At 42.5% G+C, this 23,357-nt stretch overlaps 1 protein-coding gene across 1 annotated transcript; it reads left to right on the forward strand.

Moving 5' to 3' along the window:
• The first annotated feature begins 227 nt into the window (after positions 1-227).
• TKT (transketolase) lies at positions 228-22,222 on the forward strand. The gene is made up of 14 exons (XM_040076036.2): positions 228-454; positions 5,187-5,304; positions 6,626-6,739; positions 7,380-7,477; positions 9,099-9,290; positions 10,079-10,197; positions 11,089-11,282; positions 11,819-11,983; positions 12,570-12,726; positions 17,173-17,303; positions 18,355-18,438; positions 18,611-18,704; positions 20,248-20,370; positions 21,928-22,222. The coding sequence occupies exons 1-14, from the start codon at positions 348-350 to the stop codon at positions 22,113-22,115; spliced, it is 1,884 nt and encodes a 627-aa protein (XP_039931970.1). The 5' UTR covers positions 228-347; the 3' UTR covers positions 22,116-22,222.
• Positions 22,223-23,357: the final 1,135 nt, after the last annotated feature.

A 23,357-nucleotide genomic window follows, 5' to 3' on the forward strand; every position in this document is an offset into this window, starting at 1 on the left:
CGGTGCCCTCCGGCCCGGACCGTGCAGTGATGCCCCGAGCGGGGAGCGCGGGGCCCGGCCCTCAGCGCCGCCTCACGCGCGCGGGGGAAATGGCGCCCGCGGGAGGAGCCGGGGAGGCCGCGGGGCCCGCGCCGCGCCCGGGGCGGGCGGGAGGGAGGGAGAGAGGATGGGGGGAGCTGGCCGCTCCTCTCTCCGCCCCCTCGCTCCTCTCCCCTCCCCCGCGCTCCTCTCTCCGCCCCAGCGCTCGGCCCCGGTGAGCCGCGCCGCAGCCCTCGCAAAGCCCCATCCTCAGACCAGGTCCAGCCGCCGCCGCCCGACACCCGCAGCGGCCCTCCCGCGTCGCCCACATGGAGGATTACCACAAGCCCGACCAGCAGACGCTGCAGGCGCTGAAGGACACGGCCAACCGGCTCCGCATCAGCTCCATCAAGGCCACGACCGCGGCCGGCTCCGGGTGAGTGAGGGAGGCGGGCGTGCGGCGACCCAGCCCCTGCCGCACGCCGGAGCCGCGCTCCCGCATCCCGGGGCTCCATCCGGCCTCGCGGTGGTGCTGGGAGGGGCCGTGCCCGCTCCCGCTGCCCGGAGACGCTGCGGTGCCCCGGGGATAGAGCCCCCGGTCCCGCGGTCCGGTTCCCGCGGGCGGTGCGGGGATGCCCGGGGCGGCGTGCGCGGGGATGGGAGCGGGCAGGGCTGACCCACCGAAACCCCGGCGCCGATGGATGCGGAGGTGGCACATGGGGAAATGGCGGCCGGGGGCTCCCCGGGCAGAGCGCGCCCGGGCCCGGCCACGCCGGTCGCCGGTGCCGGCGGGTGTTGTGACTGGGAGAGAGGCCGGGAATGCTAAGTTGGTGCAGGACTGGAAACCAAAGAATTTGTGCCCGAGGCGCAAGCGGCTTCTTTTTCATTGCGTGCCCGTCAGTTGGAACTAATTCTGCACAGAATTTCAAGTGAGCCCAAGTGGGATTATCTGTGCAATGCCCGCGGTCTCGAATGGGCAGTTTATTCAGGCCTCTGGACAGGATTTAGTGTGGGCTCTGATGTGTGCAGATTCCAGGGTTATCCTTTCTTTGATCGTGCTTTACCTATAGGGGGAAAAGGGAAAAAAAAAAAAATCTCTGCAAACAATCTGCTTTTAGTCATGTCAAATTAATTTTTTTTCCTGTATGCTGTATATAAAGTGCTGGGCTTTTTTTTTATTTTAACGTATATCCTGTCTTGTTGCAATTTCCTCCTTTGGACCTCTTTGAAACTAGCCGCAGCGTTAAAAAAAATCTGAAGGATTGCTTCAAATCCCTTGATTGCTGAGGTTTGTGTGAAGGAGGGTGATGTATAAAATATTATAAAGCTGCTTTGAATTGCCTTACAGTCCCCACCCTGTGCCTGGCATGAGTTGTCTCACATGGCTCTCGAAGCTGAACTTTACTCGTTCCGTTTGCAGACAGCAAATGAAAGTGCTGCTGTGGTTCTTCCTGTGAAATGAGGTGTTGGACGCGGGAAACCTCTCAGCAAGTCAGAGCAGTGCTTTCTTACACATCTGTGTCTTGTTGGGTGCAGTCTGGAGAGAGAAGTATGGGCTACCAAACAATTGCCCTTTTAGTTCTTGATTTGTTTCAGAGCTTCAGTGTATGGTATTACACAAGTCTGTGTGAAAGTGTAAATTGAAAAATTGTGCTTTGTAGAGCCGGGGCTTCTGTGTTCAGCTTCCAGCAAATATTTTAAGCAGGCCACAGGGATGTGTGGTATAAGTTTTCTTATCAACAGATAAAATTATTTCTCTGTTTTGTGTGATGTGCTGTTAAAGAATAAGGATTTTACTTCAGCCTCTGTTTCTCTTCCACGGTCCATGAAATTCACCAGTAAAACCATTCTCACCATACTGATGAAGAAAGAGCAAAAGTAGTTTTACTCAGGCTTTTTATTCCCTGGCTCATGTATGCCACAATACCGGGTATTTCTTGCACAAAGGCATTTCATTAATCCCTCTGGTTTGTTCTGCCACTGGAGTTGTGTAGTCTGAAATTATTACACAACCTGATAACCAGCAGATTATGAAAGATGGGCTCTTGAGAGAAGATGTTGTTGACAAGTAATATATTTTCTTAATAAGTTTTGGTTGCCAAGATGATGGTGTAGTAATGTGCCCAGAAGACATGCAGTCTGTGGAGTTAGGCAAAGCATGTACATTTCCAAAGCAGCGGCGCATTATGAATATGTTCTCCAAAAACTGAGACAGTGTTCTTTGCTTAAATTACTGCTGTGCACTGAGGATGGGAAAAGATGTTTGAATGCAAGTTTAAATAGAAGCTTACAGTTAATTAAAAATGTGAATTGCCATGATGACTTTGACTTTGTTAAGGAAATATGTGTTTGTTAAAGGTGTAGTTTGTAAAAACTGAAGGAAATACTTGCAATAAAAACACTTCAGAGAAAACAGGACCTGCCTACTACTTTCAAGGAAGTAATTTCTGTGAACTGTGGCAGGTATTGCAACACAAGTGGTGGTGGGGTGGATATGTCTCACCAGTTCTTGCAGTCTTTACTTGTTTTACATTCTGTTAAAGAAAGTACAGCCTTTGCCTGGACAAGAGCTAAGTCAGTCTGATCCTGAAGATGCTCAAACGCATCACTTTGAGTATTTCATCAGCTGGAGTGGAAAAATCCAGTGAACTGGAAAAAAAAATGTGTTCAAAATGACTTACGTGGGCAAAAAAATTAATTAGGTTAGTTGTAAAGATTGAACATCCTTGCTTTGGGGTGTGGAAGTGCTTTTTCTTTTAGATAAGTAGTGCACACATTTACATTGAAATGGGTAGATTCTCTGCTGCAGCTGATGATAAATTTCTGCAGTTTTGAAACAGTGTCTTGGCTTCCTGGAGTAGGATGGATACATTCTTAAAAGTGGAAGTTGCAAGAGTTTCTTAAGGGGCAGTTAAGTTTCATAGCGTGTGGTGCGAACACTTGCTGCAGATTTTTTCTTCTTCAGTTTTTTGGGTTTTGACTCTGTGTTCCATTTTAGCTTTCCACCACTATCCTTTTAGTTGAAATGTGTGGACACAAGTAGATGGAACAAATATGAATTGAGGAAGTGTGATTAAAAAAACCCCACAAAATTAACTTGAAGCAATCATTCTACCCTTGCTTTGTTTGGATCCCGGATTTTGGTATTCTAGTGTACTTTGGTTTGGTTTCCTATGGAAGGACTGTGTATCAAAGTTAAGGATGGAGTTTTCTTTGTTATTTCTGATAGTAGAAATTCATTTAATTAACCTGTAGTTTTAACAAGATGGGGTTTTTTCCCAATTTTCAGGTAATTTATTAAATTTTTCTACTTTTTTTTTCCCCCCACATGCTACCATTTTAGGTGGTTTAAAACTTTTTTAATCAAGACCAGGAGTTCATAGAAGTATGGTTAAGTATAAAGTTAATAAAATTATAGGAATGAAAGCTTTAAACAAGCATGTAAGGCTTATTGATTAACTCAAATACATAAGTATTTACTAATCTGTTTGAACCATGGTTTAAAGCTAATTCTCTTGGTTCCCTGTGTGTGAGTACTTACTAAGAGATGGACACTAACCATAATTTGTACTTTGCTAGTGTTGTGCATGTTTTTATTCTCTTATTGCAGTTATGTTGGGAATGTTGGGTGGGAAGATTTATTACTATCAAAAGAAAATATTCTGATTAAAGTTCTAGTGAAAGTGTTGTCTAATCCTAACATGCATGGTAAAATGTACATGTGGGAAACGAAAGTGACACTTTCATGTTTTGTCCTGTTTTGCAAGTAGGATCAAATACTTTCAGAATATCCTGCTGAAGATGAAAAATAAATACTGGTAGAAGAGAAAGTGAGATGAAACTGCGTTTTCAACCTTCTTACTACTCATCATCCACTTTCCTGTACTTCAGTAGCAATGGCTGATGTCAAGAATGATGCTGTTTACACCAGTAAAATCTGAATTATGCTATTTTCCACACTCAGTAAAGGGGTTTAAAGAGCTTCCTTACCCCTTTTAAGCTTTATGGCAAGTAAAAAGCCAAGGCTGGTACTCCCAAGTGGTGCAGTAGCTCCACCCCTTCCAGGTGCATAAGAACTACAGTGATCATTATGGAAATCACAGTAATGTAGATAAGTAAAACTAATTCTATGCCCTTCTATTGCACTTCAAATGAAATATATAGCTTGTCATGGAATAACTCCATATTTGCTACTTGCATAACTTCTTCACATAATTTTATATTCACTTGTTGGTACTTTATGGCACAGTTGCCTGTGAAATGGGCCTGTGTATTCCTAAGGAAAGTCATAGTTGAAGTATGAATTCATGCTGCTGTAATCCCAGACAGCTCAATGGGAGAGATTATACCAGATACATAAAAATATTGGATAAACCAACTCATACAATATTTCAAACTTAGAAAGATGTAAATATAGAAAATGTTAGTTTCCCTCTTAGCCAAAGATTAAACAATTCAGCATTTTACAGCATGTATCTGGGTGTTTACTGGAGACAATAAATTTCCATGTCCAGTTTCAGCTGAAGATGAAAACAAGAATTGCATTATTTAATGTCCTCTTTAGAAATCAGAATTATTATTCTGTCAGCTCTAATGTGGTACAATGAAATGGTTCCTAAGTTATACAATTATAAATGTTCCAGAACTTTCTGCAGAAGTTAATCTTGCATTACCAATCTCTGCCTGTGCATCAGAGCCTGAACAAGTCCTGATGCCATGCTTTTAATTTCTCCACTCAGCAAGTGGCTCCAGTTCTGTGGAAAGCTGTCTTTGTTTCCTCTGCATCGGTGTGAATTTCTGTCACCAGATAAATCAGTGGGGTCTGATTCCAGGCCCAGGCTAACACAGGCTGTGTCTGACTGTCCTGTGCATCAGCCACCCCTTCAGGTGGTGGTCCTTGGCATGGAGAAGAAGGGAGAGCTCCAAAAGACAAGTCCTTGAGCTGTCAGCAGGGTCTAGATTGAACATCCACTTCAGCCAGATCAGTTGCTCTCTTTATCTCAAAGTACAACTGATTGGCACTGGGGGAACAGCACAGGAGTGGATTTGTGTATTTTTGTGTATTTTAATGCTGAAGAGTTGGGGCCTGGGATAAAGTGATATTTTAAAGATGCAGTCCTGAGCAAACAATAACACAAGTGGTAATCTTGGGTCTTCTTAACTTGTAGCCACCCTACATCATGTTGCAGTGCAGCAGAGATTATGTCTGTGCTGTTTTTCCATACCATGAGGTACAAAGTGCAAGACCCCAGAAATGCCAGCAACGACCGGTTTGTTCTTTCAAAGGTAAATAAATAATTACTGCTTTGCTGTCCTGTTGCAGTCTGCTAGCAAAGAGCTGTCTGTAGATTTAATTGACTTGTCTTCTTTGACTTATGTGTACATACACTTACATCTACACAGAAGTCTGTTGGAAATATTTGAGTCTAGAATTTGTCTGCTTCAGAAAGAAAGAACTTGGCTGAACTGAGTTGCAGCATAACTTGAAAACAGTTTAAAAAAGGTCTTTGTAATGTGTCCTGATAAGTCTTAACTTCACTATGTTAAGTTGTTCTAATGTTAAATAATAAATATTATGTTGTCTATATAATCTATCAGGATGCAATAAGGTCTGTTTTATTTTTCTAACAAGGCAGTTGCAGTTGGCTTTTGTGCTCTCTTGTTAAATGCAGTCCTGCTGTTATGCCTGCAGCCACATTACAGTGGGCACTAATTCCTGCCAGCTTCTCAGGGAGCATTACATGAAACAGGGCAGGTTAGTGAGTAGTTTGTAGTTTGCAGTCCTACTGTGCCAGGATGGTATTAAAGTCACTGCTACACCTGAGGCCACTGTGGGTCAGAAAACACTTAAACCCCAATCTGTGCTGGCTGTTGGGGTTTCTGTCCCCTTTTACATTATGTCCTTGCAAATCATGGGGATATAGTGTTCATATGACATAAAGGGGCCTTCAGAAAATGTAAAACATGGCAAATGATGTAAGGCATGGCAGATGAAGTGCTCCAGTGATGTACATTCCATCTTTGAGTCAGGATTCCTCAAGTGGTGGCTCGCAGTAGTGCTGTGTAGCCCATGGTGAATATCCTTGTGCTGGGTGTAACTGTTGCCATTTCTGGTGGCCACTCTGAAAGAAGAAATTGAGCGAGATGCAAGCAGTTGATTCTGAGATTGTGAAGCACTGAGAGAGTCACCTCCTTACGTTTACTTTAGCTCTTTAATTAACCAGTATTTCTGTCCAGAGCTAAATGTCTTCAAACCTCCACGTGCAATTTTGGCTCTTGATAACTGCTCCCCAAAGGTCTGAGTGTACAAAGCTTAAAACTTTGCCTGTTGTCACTCATTGCATTCAACCTTGAGTACATTGGTATTGAAGGAAGTTCTAGTGGGATAACACCGCTCATCCTGCTGAGGTGCTCTTAGCAGGGGCATGGGGAACTTGGAAACAAGCATCAGTGCGGATGTGTGCATTGTAAAACTGTTTAATAACTCTGTGCCTTCCCAGTGGGCACAAGAACCTGATTTCAGGGTTTGTCAGCTTTGTAGAATTTTGTCTTGGTAGTTGGGAATTGTGAAACTTGTGTTTTGTTTACAATTTCTGTTTCTCTCTAGGGTCATGCAGCACCAATTTTATATTCTGTTTGGGCAGAGGCTGGCTTTCTACAAGAAGCAGAATTACTGAACTTGAGGAAAATTGATTCTGTCCTAGAAGGACACCCAGTGCCAGTGAGTGCTCATAATCTTTGATAGAAAAGTATATTTTGTGGGAAACAACAAGTTTTTCACAGCAATTTCAGTTGCCAGCTGCATGGTACAGAAAGATAAAGACTTCTAAGAAGGATGATGGCATTTATGGCTTCACAACTGAATTTGAATTTGAACTGTGTTTGAATGAGCATGTAATAATGACCTTTATTATGGTAGTAAAGTTCCCCTACAGCTCTGCATGGCAGTATTTTCTATTTAATAAATGGGTAAAGCTCCATCCAGGCTTCACTTGTACTTCAAGCAGCTTTGAGGTATTTCAAGAGTTTACACTCAGTTGGGCCACCTCGTTGGTCTTTCCATTCCCAGCTAGTTGTTTCACTTGATTCTTTTTTATACAAAATCATCAATTCTGTTGCCACCCGAAGTATAACTGAGAAATTCTATTCCCTCTCAGAGAGCCCAGTTAACTTGTGACAGTCATCATGAAGGAAACCTGCATTGCAGAGAAATCAGGGGTTCAAGGAAAGATTTAGAGGGACTTGCACATTGTTATGGCTGAGAAGTTGCATTTTGATGTATGTTGAACCATCTTTCTAGCACTGGAACTTGCTTCCTCTATTTCATAACTGTAAAATAATTATTGTCTTTTTTTTCTCAGAGACAAGCCTTCACTGATGTGGCTACTGGATCCCTTGGGCAGGGTCTTGGTGCTGCTTGTGGAATGGCATACACTGGCAAATTCTTTGACAGAGCCAGGTAATTCCATTTTCATACTTAATTGATTATAGGCATTTAATGGGAAAAATTTGTTAAAATAAATTAGACAGATGGATAGATAGATTCATTCTCATTTATTCCATCCTCCATGCCTAAATCTGATTTCAAACTCAGGTTTTAAACAACAGATAACTACAAAGCTGTTGCTAGTGAAACTACCAAGGGTTTAAAGATTAGCAACAATTAGTGCATATGTGTGGGGTTTTTGTAACCTGACAGCATTGCATGCTGATGTTCCTGAACAGAGAAGACAGGGAGTTGTTGGAGGAGCCTCTAACTTCCAGAGAGTAACTGATATCCACTTTGAGACTGGATGTGTCCCTTTAGAAGGAAGTGCAAGCTGGAAATGTCTGTTCAAAGTCAGATGACAAATAATGGAGAACGTTGGATAAGGAACTGTTATAGTCGATAACAGCATAAATGAATCATAAAATAGGGCTCCAAAATGTTATCAGAAAGGCACTCTACTCCACAGAGACAAAAATGACTGCTCCTGCCATTTGTTTTGTGCACAAGAAAAGAAGATATCTAAAGGCAAATCTGTATGAGGAGGAAAATAGCCTGATGTGGTTGATATATTTTATTTGACAGTTCTAGTACATCTGAGCATAGGCTGCCCAGTTAATGTGTCCTACACTTCACTTGCTTGAAATCATTATTGTGAAAGATGACTTGCTGATTTTAATTGTGTTTAGCAGATGCTACGTGTGGAAAAAAATCTAACTAGTGCTTACATGACAAAAGGAAAAGGTGGTCTTGCAGCACTGGGGAGCAGCTTAAATGCAAGGAGTTCACATTTAGCTGAAGGCAGGTGGGAATCAGATCAAAAGTCTGTTATAGCTTCATGTTGAGTAAAAAAAGAATCACTGACAGCTATCCCAATTATTTTGTTTAAAAATTATATATTTGAAGGCTAATTTACTTTTTTTTTTTTTTTTAATTTTAATTTTAGCGGGTAATAAACATTTCCAAAGGTTTGTCATCCAGAAGAAGACTGGTAGTAAAAGACAAATATTGTGGTTGAATTTGGTAGAGATGAGGCAGTACTCCTGCTGAGTTTTACCTAAATGAAAGGCTTCAGTGGTGGGAGAAATAGTCTACAAAATCATATCATGTTGGTCATCTTTTTCCTGAACTCTGAATTTGTTATGCAGCTCAACATAGCTGAGCTCATCCACAATTTAGAGTTTCCTGAAATTATTTCCTGTTGGTTGGATGGTATATGGGAGGAAGGAGGAAGCAGGGGTAGCTGTCCCTGCGTTGTTCAGGATCTTGCTGAGTCACAGTGACAGTGTTCAATGGGCCTGTTCAGTCAAGCCTTGCAGTAGGAAGCTTAAGCCTTGATTTTTTTGAGACAAAGCTTTGGAAAGGAGTGCAGTATTTCTCATCTCGTTTTTCTAACGTGTAACAGCTCAGAACTATTTTAATTTGATTTGTCTAAGGTTATGTAACTTCAGCTGAGGTGACTGCATTGAACAATGGGAGTTGAGTTTGGGATAGAAAAATGAAGTGAATTCTTATTATGAATTATTGGATGAGTTTTGATTTAATTGTGCTTACGCATCAAACCTAATTTATTTTAATTTTTAATTTCTTCTAGCTATCGAGTGTACTGTCTGCTTGGAGATGGAGAGTTATCTGAAGGCTCTGTTTGGGAGGCAATGGCCTTTGCTGGCTTTTACAAGCTTGATAATCTTGTTGCTATATTTGATATTAATCGTCTTGGACAAAGTGACCCTGCTCCTCTGCAGCATCACGTTGAAATCTACCAGAAACGCTGCGAGGCCTTTGGGTATGTGAGTGGGAGAAGTTCAGGATAATTTCTCATTTGAAAATGTATGTTTTATTTGCTTTCAGCTCTAAAGGATTCCATCGGCATGGAAGATGATCTTTCATAATACCTGATGTTGGTCGTCTTTATGGCTGCAGCAGGAATATTAAAAGTGGCAAAATTTGTTGGCTTTGAGGAAAAATAAGGACTGCTTGCACAGATAAATCTGTTAGGGACGTTAAAACTGTTTTTAACACATTAAATTCAGATTTTGTAACTGTGACCACATGTCCTATCATAGCAAGTAGATCAGAAAAAACCAGCATGGAAAATAAGAGATTTCTCTGTGTATTGGTTTTCATTTAGTTTTATATTTCTATGCAGATGCAAAGTCCATGCTAAAAATTTGTCAGATACAATAGAAACAAAATTACACCAGAGTGTTTTGGGTTTTTTTAATCAACGTCTATTGTCAGTTTTCATCTTATTTCTAGATGTTTGATTTGCTCTTGTGATTAAAAAGGGCCATTGTGTCTGAAGAAATGTAGGATAACTTAGTTATCTGTGGGCTGAGAATTTTGCTCGTAGCTGTTGATCCCCCCGTGACTCATTTTGCATTATAAAAAAAGCGGCTGTTCTATTTTTTATGGTCTCAAATAAATGCTAGTTCGTGTTTCTGGCATACTTTGTGTTTCTTAAAAAGACACTGCACTGGAATGAAGTTAGTATTTGTTATTGTTATTGCTGACTACCGGAGAGTGTCACATGCTAAAACCCTTTAGAAACAGTTGATCTGTTTTTGTTCTTAGCTGGCATGCCATCATCGTGGATGGACACAGTGTGGAGGAGCTTTGCAAAGCCTTTGGCCAGGCCAAACATCAGCCAACAGCCATCATTGCAAAGACTTTTAAAGGCAAAGGCATATCAGGTAATAAAACAATTATTGCTTTGCATTCACAGTGTAGATATGATGTGTACCTAGTGCTGCAGTAGGGGTACCTGCACATCTGAGCTACAGCATGCAGAAAGTCTTTCACCCTCTGTACCTCTCAGCAACGTTATTGCTGAGAAAATTGGTTTGGTGTTACCAAGTGAGACTGTGCCTGCTATGGAGTGTTCTATCCATGGGATGGAGCAAATGCACACAGTGTCGAGGGTTGCCACGATTCCCTTTAGCTACAGCTTTTAGCACCATTCTGTGGGCTTGCCTTTCTGACCAGATAAATATTAATAACAGCAGTGAATATCTCCATTCCTTTTCATTGAGTAAGCAAGCAAAGTTCATTGTTTGCAGTGACTGAGGGAAAAGCATTATATCAGCCAGAGAGGTGATTTGGCTGCTGGTGCCAGGTGCGCAGATAAGAGTCATTGGAAGCTATTAAAATAAAGCTGTAAAACATCAGATCTTGTTTGATTTGGACACCTTGGTTAACTGTTGTTTCAAACTTAGCTGAATTTGTTTAAACAAAACTAACTGTTGAAATTTCATGGGAAATGTTCACACTGATTTACTGGTTGCTTCCTGACACACTTAGGTCTGTTAGGTCCAAATTTACAAATAATTTCAGTAGAAGATGCTGGGATTTCATCACAAGTTTTGAATATATGTAATTTGATTATGTAAAATTCCTCCTATTTGTTTAAATATGTCTGTTATAATGCAGTTGAATACTACTGTAATTGTTCAAGGAATTTCTTCCTTGGAAGACAATACTGGACTGTCATATTCCATTGCACTTTTAACTGGGTAAAATCTGGAGCTAAAAACCTAAATTGTTTTTATACTTTTCTTACCTGTAATGTGATTTTAAATACACAGGTGTTGAAGATAAGGAAAGCTGGCATGGAAAGCCCCTTCCGAAAAATATGGCTGAACAGGTCATTCAGGAAATAGATGACAGAATCCAAAACAAGAAAAAGCTTTCTCCAGCCCTTCCTGAAGAAGATGCACCTATAGTGAATATTAGAAACATTAGGATGCCATCTCCACCAACTTACAAAGTGGGAGAAAAGGTATTCCCTTCTTTTTCACTGATGGTCAGATATTTCAAAGTGTGAGACTGTTTAACTGGATGGCACGAGTTTTTGTGTTATCCCTTCCCACAGCTGCAACTACTCACCTCTTCTTAGTAGGCAGACACCTACTTCTGTAGTGTGACACAGACAATCACCTAGCTAGGTATTGAAAGGATATATAAATATAGTAAAATATGGAGATTCAAATCACTTCTTCATTTTATGATCATTATCAATTTTCTGAACTACTTTCTGTGCTTTTAAAATTGAAGAAACTCCTTCAGGTTCAGTGAATTTCCATGATAGGAAAGCAAGGTTTCAAACATTTCCCAGCAGGCTCGGTGGGGAGTTGCCAATTTCAGCACAGATATATTTTCTAATGCTTCATTGTGGGTTTGTTTGCTCTTCTGTGTGTCACCGTTCTCATATGTACTTTTGCTACTGCTATCATTTGAAAACAATAAAATAGGAACAAAAAAAAGCCTCTGGAAAGCAGCAAGTTACAGCAGCCCTGACGTGTTTTCCTTTTGCAGTGGGCCACCCGCAAGGCTTACGGGGTTGCGCTTGCAAAACTGGGCCACGCCAACGATCGCGTGATTGCTCTGGACGGCGACACAAAGAACTCCACCTTCTCAGAGCTCTTCAAGAAGGAGCATCCCAGTCGCTACATCGAGTGCTACATTGCTGAGCAGAACATGGTAACCGCTCCCTTGGGTTTATTGAGAGATCAGTATGACCATTCCGTGTGAGTCCCCTTAGAATGGGGGTCTAATACCTGCTTTGCAAATAGATGTGAGGTAATTGTAGCAAAAAATGATTTTTAGGAACCTTGTCCTAATTTCCATTTTGCTAAAGAAGAGCCCTTTTATTAAATACCAGTCCAAATAACACAGGTAAATCCATTCCCTCTTACTAATGATGATTTTTGTCTGCTGGAGATAGCGAGACCGTGTCCATTGGACTGAGAATGTAAGCCTTTGATCCAGGAGAAGAAAGAGGGGGATAAGTCTTAAAAATCTTTGAATGGCTGCCTTAAGCAGATAAAGAAAAGAAGCTGCCAGTAAGAGTCAACAATAACAGCTGTCAGTTGAAGCATGGAGCAGAGGAGATGCAGGAGAATAGATACTGGGAGGGTGAGTTGCCTCCTTTCCTTTCTGGAAACCCCAGCAAGTAGAAGCAGGAGCTTCTTGCTAAATTTTTAGGGCAAGAAGTCCCACAGACGATGTCCCGGAAACCACTGATAAATGAGGAATTCGCTGTTCTTGTCCAACGTCCCTCTTTCAGGTGAGCATTGCAGTTGGTTGTGCCACCCGTGACAGGACCATTGCTTTTGCCAGCACCTTTGCCACCTTCTTCACGCGTGCGTTCGACCAGATCCGCATGGCTGCCATCTCCGACAGCAACATCAACCTCTGCGGCTCGCACTGCGGGGTTTCCATCGGTAAGGGCACCCACCCTTCCTAGCAGCAGTCCCATCCCCTCAGTGATAAGTGTCTGGCAGTCAGATGGATCCTGCTCTCTGCAGGCAAGCTGTGGTGGTGTAACCGGGGTCATATTTGCAAATCCGCTTTTGTTGTATTTAGAAAGAATGAGAAGAATTTCAAAATGAAAAATGTCGTCAGCTTGGTTTTCCTCTTTGGCCGGATGAAAGTAGGACTTTTCCCTGCAAGATTTTCTACTATATAAGTAAAGACTGATATAAAGGGATTGGACTGAAACTGAGGAGTTTAGGTTCCATTTCATCTTTGCAGTTGACATCTGAGGAAAGAATAGTCATGTGTATCCTGTACCTTTGTTTCCCAGTCTCTTAAATGAGAAACTAATGATACTGCTCTTGCACAGATGCTCTTGTCCATCAATCTCAAAAACACTTTCAAGATTGCACATTTGAAATAACTACTTCAACTTATCCCAGTATTTTTTACAGCTGAAATTGTTAATATCGTGATTAAAAAAATCCAAAGTCTCTTACATACTGATGAAGCAGGAACTGTGAAGTTGTTTCATAATTCAGAAAATGGAATCATAGAAGGTTTTAGGTTGGAAGGGATCTTAAAGGTCATCTCCTTCCAACATCTCCCACTAGACCGGGTTGCTCAAAGTCAGACAGGACTTACCCTTGGCTGTCTTGAATCACCTCCCTTTCCCCATCTGTCTTAGTACAGCCTCTATGAGGATCTGTTTCAGGATCTTCCCAGGCACAGAATGGTAGTGGGTAGTTCCCAGGATTCTCTCTTTTCCCCTTTTTAAAACACTGGGGACTCCACCTGGTACTGCTGTGACTTTTCATGGGGAATGTCTGGGCAGCTACATCAGCCAGTTCCCTCAGGACTCTGGGATGGTCTGGTCAGCTCCCATGGACTCCTGTATGTTGAGGTTCCTCAGGAGGTCACAAGCCTGATCTGTTGTGGTTTAATCCCAGTTGGACACCAAGTACCACCCAGCCACTCACACATCCCCTGTCCCTGCAGTGGGATTGGGAGGAGAATCAGAAAAAAACCCTTGTAAGTTAAGGACAGTTTAATAAATGAAACAAAGTAAAACATGGTACTACTAATAATAATTGTAATTATAAAAATAAACTCTGAAAAAGAAGCACAATGCAAATTCTTAACATCCCCTGACCAATGCTCAGCCTGCCCCTGAGCTGTGGTCAGCTCCTTCCAGCCAACTGCCCCCTGGTTTATATGCCAAGCATGGCATTCTGTGGTATGGAATGTCCCCGTGGCCAGCTTGGGTCAGCTCTCTGGGCCAGGCTCCCTCCCAGCTTTTTGTCCATCTCCTCACTGGCAGAGCATGAGGACACTGAAAAGTCCTTGATTTAGGATAACACCACACAGCAACAACCAAAACATTGGTGTGTTATCAATAGTATTCTTATCCTAAATCCAAAACACACTACTGTACCAGCTAAGAAAAAAATTAACTATCCCAGCCAAACCAAGGATATCTTACAACAGAAGGAACTTGGCTTGCCCAGGCCCTGTCCTGCAGTCCATCCACCTGAGAGGTGTGGGAAAATGGTTCCCAGTGGAGACCAAGGCAGCAGAGCCAGCACATCTCAGACCAACTGTCTGAGGGCCCTCACCAGCTGAGCCTTCTCTGGTCTTTGCTTCCCACAGTAACTGTTCAGAATTCATCAGATCATAGTGGGGCTGGCTTTGGTTTGAAGGAGCTAGAGCATTTTATTTTTTATCTAAAATGCATAGACATGCCCCATGAAAACAGGAACAGACTTGCATACCAAGAAGAAAAATGCAAGTAGACATTCATGCTTGAAAAACCAGTAGGTATTTCTAAGGAAAGGGAAAGAGAGGGAGAGTTGATGGGTAGTAAATTAAGGCTCTCTGCATACATCAGTTTTTGAGTTGATTTAATAGTTTTGGCTGGCAGTAAGGTTTGGAGAAGAGTTGGATTTTTTTTTTTCCATTTAAAACAAAATAGTTAATTTGATCTGTAGTATTTGTAAAGATTTAAAGATGCTTCATACACAAATGTAATCTCATCCCAGACCTCAAACTTAACTCGTAGCAGTATAGTTCTCTGGAGCAGAGACCATATGTAGTGTGTATCAGATTATGGCTTTTATATGTAGTTAAGGGCGGAGTTCTGTTACAAGCCTCTTATTAAAATCTGTCCTTCCACCTTCAGACTTTTAGGAAGCAGGGTGTTGGTCAAAAGCCAATTAGGTTTGGTCTTTGCTGATTTGAGAAGATAAAACTCCTTTGGATTACCTGAATTGTCTCCTAGAACTACACTTCCAAGTTTCAATTTTCAGCACTTGAAATGTTCTGCTGAGAGCCGTGACTGTGAAGTGCAGACTTGGATTTATAAAGTTGTTTGAGGTACAAATCTCATTCAAGCCTCAACCTGATTTTCAAAAAAAGAATTTTAACCCAAAGTTTTGAAACTTGCATAAAAAGTTATGTAAAGGGTTATATGAGGTTAATGTAAGTTTTGCAACTTATATAAAGAGTTATAAAGAAAGTTATTCAGCAAAATCCTTTAGTAGTTAAAAAATTCAATTTTAAATGAAAGGGTATGAATGAAGCATACTTCCTATATGGAACTTTGGGCCTGCATGGAATTCCAAATCTGCATGGAATTCAGAATCCAACCTGGATCTGTGGTGAAAATTGAAGTTTTATGTATGCAGTTCTAGGTAGACCTGGGCTTCTGCTGCACTGAAATTTGAACCCATTAAATTTATGAGAAATAGCTATCACAATGACCTTCTGAACTTGTACTAAGTTCACTCCTGGACCAATAGTCGCTGATGGACCGAAACATTAAATAAGTTTAAGGTAATAAGAGAATAATGGAAAAATCTGTATTTTTCAAACTGAACATATAGGAAAAGAAATCATGGTGTACATGTGTCAAAAACAGAAATATCAATTATTTAGACTGGTTTATAGCCTGGACATTTACTACTGTTCACATTAAGTTCTTCTTTTATTAAGCTACAATTGTAGGTTTTGCAGATGAAATTGAGAATTATACTTTCATTTGACCTGTGGTATTCCAAAACCATATAAATTGGGATTTTCATTGAAAAAAAAAATGGGGGCCAGACTCTACTTAGTGCTAGTCTGGAAGCTACTTTGAATTGCATTGAGGAGCTTTGAATGTCGGTGTATTGGCACCACCATATCAAAAGCAGGACAAGCGTGAATAACTCTCTACCTTGGATAAGATTCAGATTCAGGATATTAAAATTATCACCTGATAATTGTATTCTTTATAATTTCATTTGCCTTCTATGTCTTCGTTGTGTGGGTGTATTTTAGGAAAGGAAAATGCCCACTGGCTCCCTCTCATTCAGAGTACACACATTTAGAAACTGTGATGTTGAGAGGGTTTTTTCATGTCATGCTTAAAAGCCAAGACACTTCCTCTTCCTGGTCTGTGCTTACTTTATTAGTAATGTGCAGTGGCAGAGTTCAATGATTGATCTCTTTAACGTGTTTAAAGTTCTTCAGAATCTTGTGCTGCTCTTAGGAAAATATTCTCCTCCTTCCTCGTGAGCTCGTCCTTCTTGAATAACAGGTAGCGGGTGCATGTGGGAAGGCTCTTTGCCCTGCTGCTGCAGGCTGTGACATGAGTTGGTTCAGAGCTCTGTGCATGGCTGGTTTGGAGCAGTGCCATTCCCAAAGCTCCCTTACATAAGGTCACTGGGGGCGGGGGGTGTTGTGGTGGTTGTTTCTTTAACCGTGGAAAACCATGGCACCCAGCACGTGTCCTGGCTAACGATTCTTTTTCATAGATCTGCAGTTTATGCCATGAGGCGCTTGAGTTGTTAAATCAACAACACAGATGCCCTATTGCTGCTTAAATGACCTTTTCACAGCATTAAAAAATACATACATACCCTTCATTTAATCTTGAAATCAGCCTAAGAACTTGAGAGTAGTTGTACCGTTTGCACTCTCCGTTTCTGATGGGACACATGCAATTCTCCTTTCACATTTCCAGCAGTTTAAATCTGGAGGAACACTTATTGCAAGTGAAAATTTTGCCTCAGCACATGTAAATCTGAAGATGTTCACATATCTTGTGACCCTCTTTCTGTATCTGTACCCTTCTTCCTATTTGGTTGCATTCCTTTTGTGTTGTTTTATTGTTATACTTTATTTCCTATTTTTTCATTTTAATCCCAGTTCTCTTTCTTTTTAGTCTCTTTCTATCCTTATTTACTGTTTAGATGGTTCCAAGTTTAAGGAGAAGATGATTCTTTTCTCAAGCAGGTAGACTTGCATGTCGTGTGTGTGCCCGATTTTATCCTTTTCTCCTTTTTTGCCTGGTTTACGTTGAACGTCACTTCTATATTGAGTGATTGTCCAAAATGTGCGCTTGCTCTTTGGTAAGGCTGCTTTAATTCTTTCAGGTGAGGATGGGCCATCTCAGATGGGGCTGGAGGATCTCTGCATGTTCCGGGCTATTCCCAACTCCACTGTGTTTTACCCCAGTGATGCTGTAGCCACTGAAAAAGCAGTGGAAATAGCTGCCAACACCAAGGTTTGCATCACAGTATTTCTGAGCCAGAGAATAATTCTGTCTTTTGTACAACTCTTGTTGCTTCTGGCATGTTTCTTGCGTGTCTCTCCCCACGTAAATTCTTCCCAAGGCTCCAGTGGGGCAGTGGAATGTTTTCTTATCAAGGAAAGGTTGCAGACATTCTGTCCAGGCTAGGGCAGAATGAGCAGTCTGGAATGCTGTGGGCCAGATTTGGGGGGCAGTAAATGATTACACAAGTGCAGTTTGAATCTATATTGAATTAGAGTAAGTATAACTCCCTTAGGTGTTTAGTAAACCTAAAAGTGCTCTCCTAGTACCTTATCTCTGGGGTCAAACTTGAAGCTGGATATGGAAAGATAAATTTCTGTATTAAGGATTTTGATCATCTCCTTGATCAGTATTTTCCTTCACTGCCATAGAAGTTTTTCTTGAGAAAGGAGCAAATGATCTGAAAAAAATCAATCTTGCTACTACAGGTTTTCAGTGAAGCAGTGGGGAAATTTGGTGTGTAACAAATGTGATGAGTGGTTTGTGGAAAAAAAGATGGGAGATGGGGAAAGGAGTGGGAAGAGGAGATTAAAGTACAAGTTTGCTGCTTCTTCTGGAAGAGCATCTGAACTTTAACTGATGGAAAGCCTTTTTCCTTGCTTTCAGCCCAGCATTCTTCTCCAATTTGAAATTAACAGAGTAAAAGTTGCACATGTATGGTATGGTTCTAAGAGTCTAATTAACTCAAGTAGGATTCTCCATTTCCACAAGGGAACAGAAGAGAAATAAGTATCTTGGTATCGGAAGGGAAATTGTAATTTATCAGTGTGCTTTAAGAGGAGGTGAAGTGTTTTGTACTGTTTGCAGCAAGCAGCTGCCACAAAGGACTAATGGGAATTGGTGGGGCAGAATTTACTTACAAGAACCAGAGGCAACATAGGAGTGTGAACACCAGACAAATAGAAAAAATCGTTTTGCTGTGTTTCTTTTCATGGGATTTATCAACTAGAATATCAACACTTCTCTGTTTTCTTAACTTCTAACATATTTACCTCGGAAACAGGGCATTTGTTTCATCAGAACCAGTCGTCCTGAAAACCCTGTCATTTACAACAACAATGAGGACTTCCATATTGGACAGGCAAAGGTAAATACTGCACAGATAAATAGAATCCAAAAAAATATGCAGTGTTCCTTTTGTAAAAGCCCTTTTCCCTCTAAAGTATTGCAAATATTTGATCTTTTAATTAAAATATCTAGAAATGTAAAAAAAACCAGTAAGATAATTGTTAAAAACACACGGACATGTTTTCTTGCAGGTGATTTTGAAGAGCAAGGATGATCAAGTGACTGTGATTGGAGCAGGAGTCACTCTGCATGAAGCACTGGCTGCAGCAGAGCAGCTGAGAAAAGGTGGGGCTTTGTTCCTTTTTGTCATGTAACACAGAAAAAAAAATCAATACCAGTCAGCATAACTGCTCACCCTTTGTACTGGTAAACATTAATTACACTGTTCAGACAGTTAGTCAGGCACCTGTTAGCTGATACAGTACAACACAGAATGCAGCTGCCAGTCTTCCCCAGTGGAGGAGGTTTTAGCTGGCTTAGCAGCATTAGTAGCCATGAGAATTGACAACAGATCATATCAAGGTCTCCTTAGAATTGCTGATCTATGGTAGTGCCCTGTGGGCAGAGGCTTGGGGACAATGTGTGAGAAGCAGGAGTGGCACCTGGTCTGGCTGGCCCAGGTCCCAAATCACAGCTTGTCACCTGTGTGTGCCTGTGGGCACCTGTCCTGGGCTCACTGCTGACCTGGGTTCCTTTGAGTGCAGCAGCTCTGAACTAGCATGGGAGGGGCACAGATCTGTGGAGTGTTCAAATCACTGACATCTCACAGCAATGGTAATCCTTCAATGAAATAAGAGAAAGAAACCATCAAAAACCCGTCTGTGAGTCAGGGGCCTCTGCCCAGGAAGAGATTACAAATAGCAGCAGATAATACAGTAATGCTGCCTGTGGCTTATGGGGAGCTTTGTGTGCAGCATCTGGGTGGACTGATACTTTGTCATGACCTTGAGTCACCAGGCTTAGGATCCTTTGAAAGGTGTATTTTCAGAACCATTGTTATTTTTCTACATTTATCGTGCTTTACAATGCTCTGCTGATCTCGAAGTTTGAGTAATCACCTCTGGAGAGAGAATCCCATAGCGCAGAGGCAGGGTCTCACCCTGTATTGGCCACTAAAGAGCCTTCAGTCACAAAACTGACAATAGGGTCTCTTCATACGTAGGAGTCGGCCCAGTGTTCAGCCAGCCAGCATTAGTGACAACCTCACATAATTGCTATTCTTTATAAACAATTGCCGTTTGTGTGCAGCTTTAATGGGCCATCTGGGCCTGCCTTATGAGGGCAGGGCAGATCTGGGTTTGGTGCCAACCAGCCTTAAGGGTGCCCTGGTAGGGCTGGGCAGCTCAGACAGGCACACTTGAGAGCTGGCAGCCTGCAGTGAACAAAGAATTCAGAATGCCTACACACCAAAGAATCAGGTGGAAATTGTACTTGACTTGACAATAAGGGTCTGGGAAAAAAATTACAGTTGACAGTCTGAGTAAGGAGGATTTTGTGGTGACTGGATTTTCTCTTACTTGGGAAAAGCCAGTTAGAGGACTGCTTTGCTGATGGGTGCTCCTGGTAACCTTGAGTCACTCATCCAAGCCCCCTCCATCCATGTGAATAAATGGATATCACTATTCCACAAGGTGCATAGAGAAAGAATACACATAAAAATTAGGGTTGCCTGGGTTCTGTGGTGGATGACCCATAGGTACAAGTACCTGGGAGTTCATGTGGGCAGTTCTCATAACGGTCTAGGAGATGACAGCCATTGCCTGTACCACTGACATTGTCTTGCATGTTGCAATTCATTGTTGCAAATCATTTTCATTAATTTATGCAGAAAAGATCTACATCCGTGTGATTGATCCCTTCACTATAAAGCCCCTGGATAAGAAGACAATACTTGAAAATGCAAGAGCGACCAAAGGCAGAATCATCACTGTTGAGGACCACTACCATGAAGGTGAGCATGGTCTGGGAGGTCACAGCCCTCAGAGGGCTTCTGACCTGGCAGAGGAGTATGGGACCTGATGCTGTCATCCCATTAAAGCAAAAGAGAGATTTCAGATTTTTTTGGTGCTGTTAGGATTATAAAGTGACACTGAGGGTTGAAAAGTTCCTAACATGTAAGGGGTAATCAGCACTGCCTTTCTGATTAACTTGACTTTGTGTGCCCTTTGTGTGCATGGTCTGAGTGGATTCATTAGTGTCCAGTGAAATTATAAATTCCTGCTGTGTTGCAGGGGTTCTGCTCAGAGTGTTCTCTGAAAGGCTGTACAGCAGCTGCTCTGCAGGTGTGAAATTGCAAGAGAGATCATTGCTCTGCAGGTTTAAGTATTCCATGTGTTCAAAAGCTTAGCTCCAGGTTGCTTGAAATAAGATGGTTTGGGCAGTTTCCACAGTTTTCCCCCAGTTACTCTGGGATAAATTCCTCCCTTTTTCTTCTCCACCATCATAGATATCTACTAATAGAAATTAGTAGATACAGTTATGAGAATATTATCCTAATTTGAGCATCACCCTTGCCAAGTACCTGAAGTGAGTTGGTTCTACTGTAAATGCTGGATACACCATGCTGTTGTCCCAGACTATGGATGGTGATAGATCACTGAAAAATTTCTGGCTTAGTGTTCAGCTCTGGACAAGTACTTTACTGCAGGTTTGCATGACTGCAGAGTCTTAACCGTGAGGTGCTGAAGAGGGGCTTTGTGCTGGTGCAGGCAGGGCAGGTGTCTGCAGCAGATCCCTGAGTGCACTGCAGGCCCCATCACGCTGATCTCACCGGCTGCACCCAGAGAGCTGCCTCTGGCTGCAGGCTCCGTTTGGTTAAATCCCACCATGCCTGGAGCTGTGGGCAGCCCTGTGATCCTGCATACACTCTGGCTGAAGGGTAGCACTAAGGTGCTTCTTCTACCAGATTTCACAGCACATGCTTTTGACACAAGTCTGTTTCCTTCTTCCCTAGTACTTCTGCTTCCAGTGTCTCTCCTGCCTCCACGCAGTTCCCGTTGCATCCTTTGTCCCTGTGACTGAGAGTGAGTCAGAGCTGAGCTCTGAGCAGAGGTTGTGAATACATTACATAACCCAGAGAGGTGCCCAGCAGCACGTACAGGCACTGAAAGGATGGAGCTCTGAAGTGCTGCTGAGATTGATTGGAATTTCAGCATGTTAAGTACACTTGCAAATGCTCTTCAGTGACAGTGTATTTTTAAAGCTGGTTCCTGGTGGCTGATACTGAGGTGGTGAGAGCTTGCTGACAGTCCTGTGCCCTTGAGAGGCAGGTGTGTCCTGCTGCTGATGGCTGAGTACTTAAGAAATTGCAGCCTGCTTGTCCTCAGAATACCTTTGCTACAGGACAGGGTTTTCATTTCCCAGCTGGCCCACTCAGACATGTGTGACTGGCGTTTTCCTGAGGCTGGGGATGGAGGCTGTAAGTCGCAGGCCCTTTGCTCAGACACACGCAGTGTGGATGCTCCTGCTGGGACACTGGATCACTGCTGTGCCTGCCCTCTCTCCACAGGTGGCATCGGCGAAGCCGTGTGCGCCGCCGTCGTGGGCGAGCCCGGTGTCACCGTCACTCGCCTGGCCGTGTCCCACGTGCCCCGCAGCGGGAAGCCAGCGGAGCTGCTGAGGATGTTTGGCATTGACAAGGATGCCATCATGCAGGCGGTGAGGGCAGCCGGGTCCAAATCCCGGAACGCCGAGTAGTTCAAAGCATCTCACGCTGTGTATCGGAAGAGCTGCGTTCGGAGAGGTTAAGGCAGGCAAAGGTGCTTTATGTAGAGAGTTCTAATAAAAATACCAGCTTAAAAAAACCTCCTGGGGTTTAATCTCTTCTTTTCTCCATGGGGTTTGCTGTTTAGAGTCCCTTCTCTCTGCATTGCCCCCAGCCTTTAAGACCAAAGGCAAGGAGCAAGTACCACCCGATGTGCTGGGTGATGCGGAAATGAAAGGAGATGTTCCAGGTCCTGGGGAAGCAGTGGGGAGGTGGGGCCCAGCAGAGCCCTGGGCTCAGGTGGGACGTGCTGAATGGTAGCAAAGACAGCACAAGTGAAGGAAGTTGAAACTCTTCGTAGGAACTTGTATTTTTGAGTGCTTGGCTGATACTGCAGCAAGGGTAATGCTGAGCTGGACTAAAGGAGCTGGAAGAAGAGCAGGAAATACACAGCTCAGAGTGTAAATTGCTTTTCTTTTTGAGAACTGACTTTTCTCATGGGACCTGCTCTAAGTGGCTGAGCTCTTCATCTTACATGGTGGGATGCACTTGGTGACTTTTTAAATGTTTTGCTGTTTTAAATGTTTTGCTTATTTTACCCTTAACCAGTTTCTGTTAAAATTAAACATTTATGTTTACTGCAGAGTACCAAATTTAAAACATTAAGTATTGAAACATGTTTCTCATCCTGACTGTTCAATAAATTGCCTTTCAGAAAGTCATTAGAGAGCAGAAGACACCGAAAAAGCCCTTTTCATCAGAGCAGGGTGACTCTAGCTTTCAGTTCACCTAAAACCCGTTTGCCACTAGCATGGCTACAGTGGTCTGGGCAAGACTTTATTTGCAGACTAACACAAAATATACAGTAGTTGGGATGGCAGAATATTTCTACAAAGACATGTAAATGAGCATATAAATACTATGAAATAACTTGTATTCATCCTTCTTGCACAGTTTAGCCCTTGGGACACTGGGTGGCAGCTGTGCTGTGTTGGTGCAGGCCTGAGTGCAACTGTTGGTGTTTCTGGCAGTGCAGCTGGAACTGCAGGCAAGAGCGACCGGCACTGGTGTTTCAAATTACTTACTACAGAAAGTAAGCTTTCTAATTTTCTGAGCAAGGCTTGAAATTGTTCCTGTAAAACCCTGAGCTGTTCGGGCTTACAGCTTTCAGATTTACATTTCCTTATAAGTCCATGTTTGTGGCCTTTTCTGTTCAGCTGCTTGCCTGCATCATT

Source organism: Hirundo rustica, chromosome 12 (assembly GCF_015227805.2).
Source record: "Hirundo rustica isolate bHirRus1 chromosome 12, bHirRus1.pri.v3, whole genome shotgun sequence".
NCBI lineage: Eukaryota > Metazoa > Chordata > Aves > Passeriformes > Hirundinidae > Hirundo > Hirundo rustica.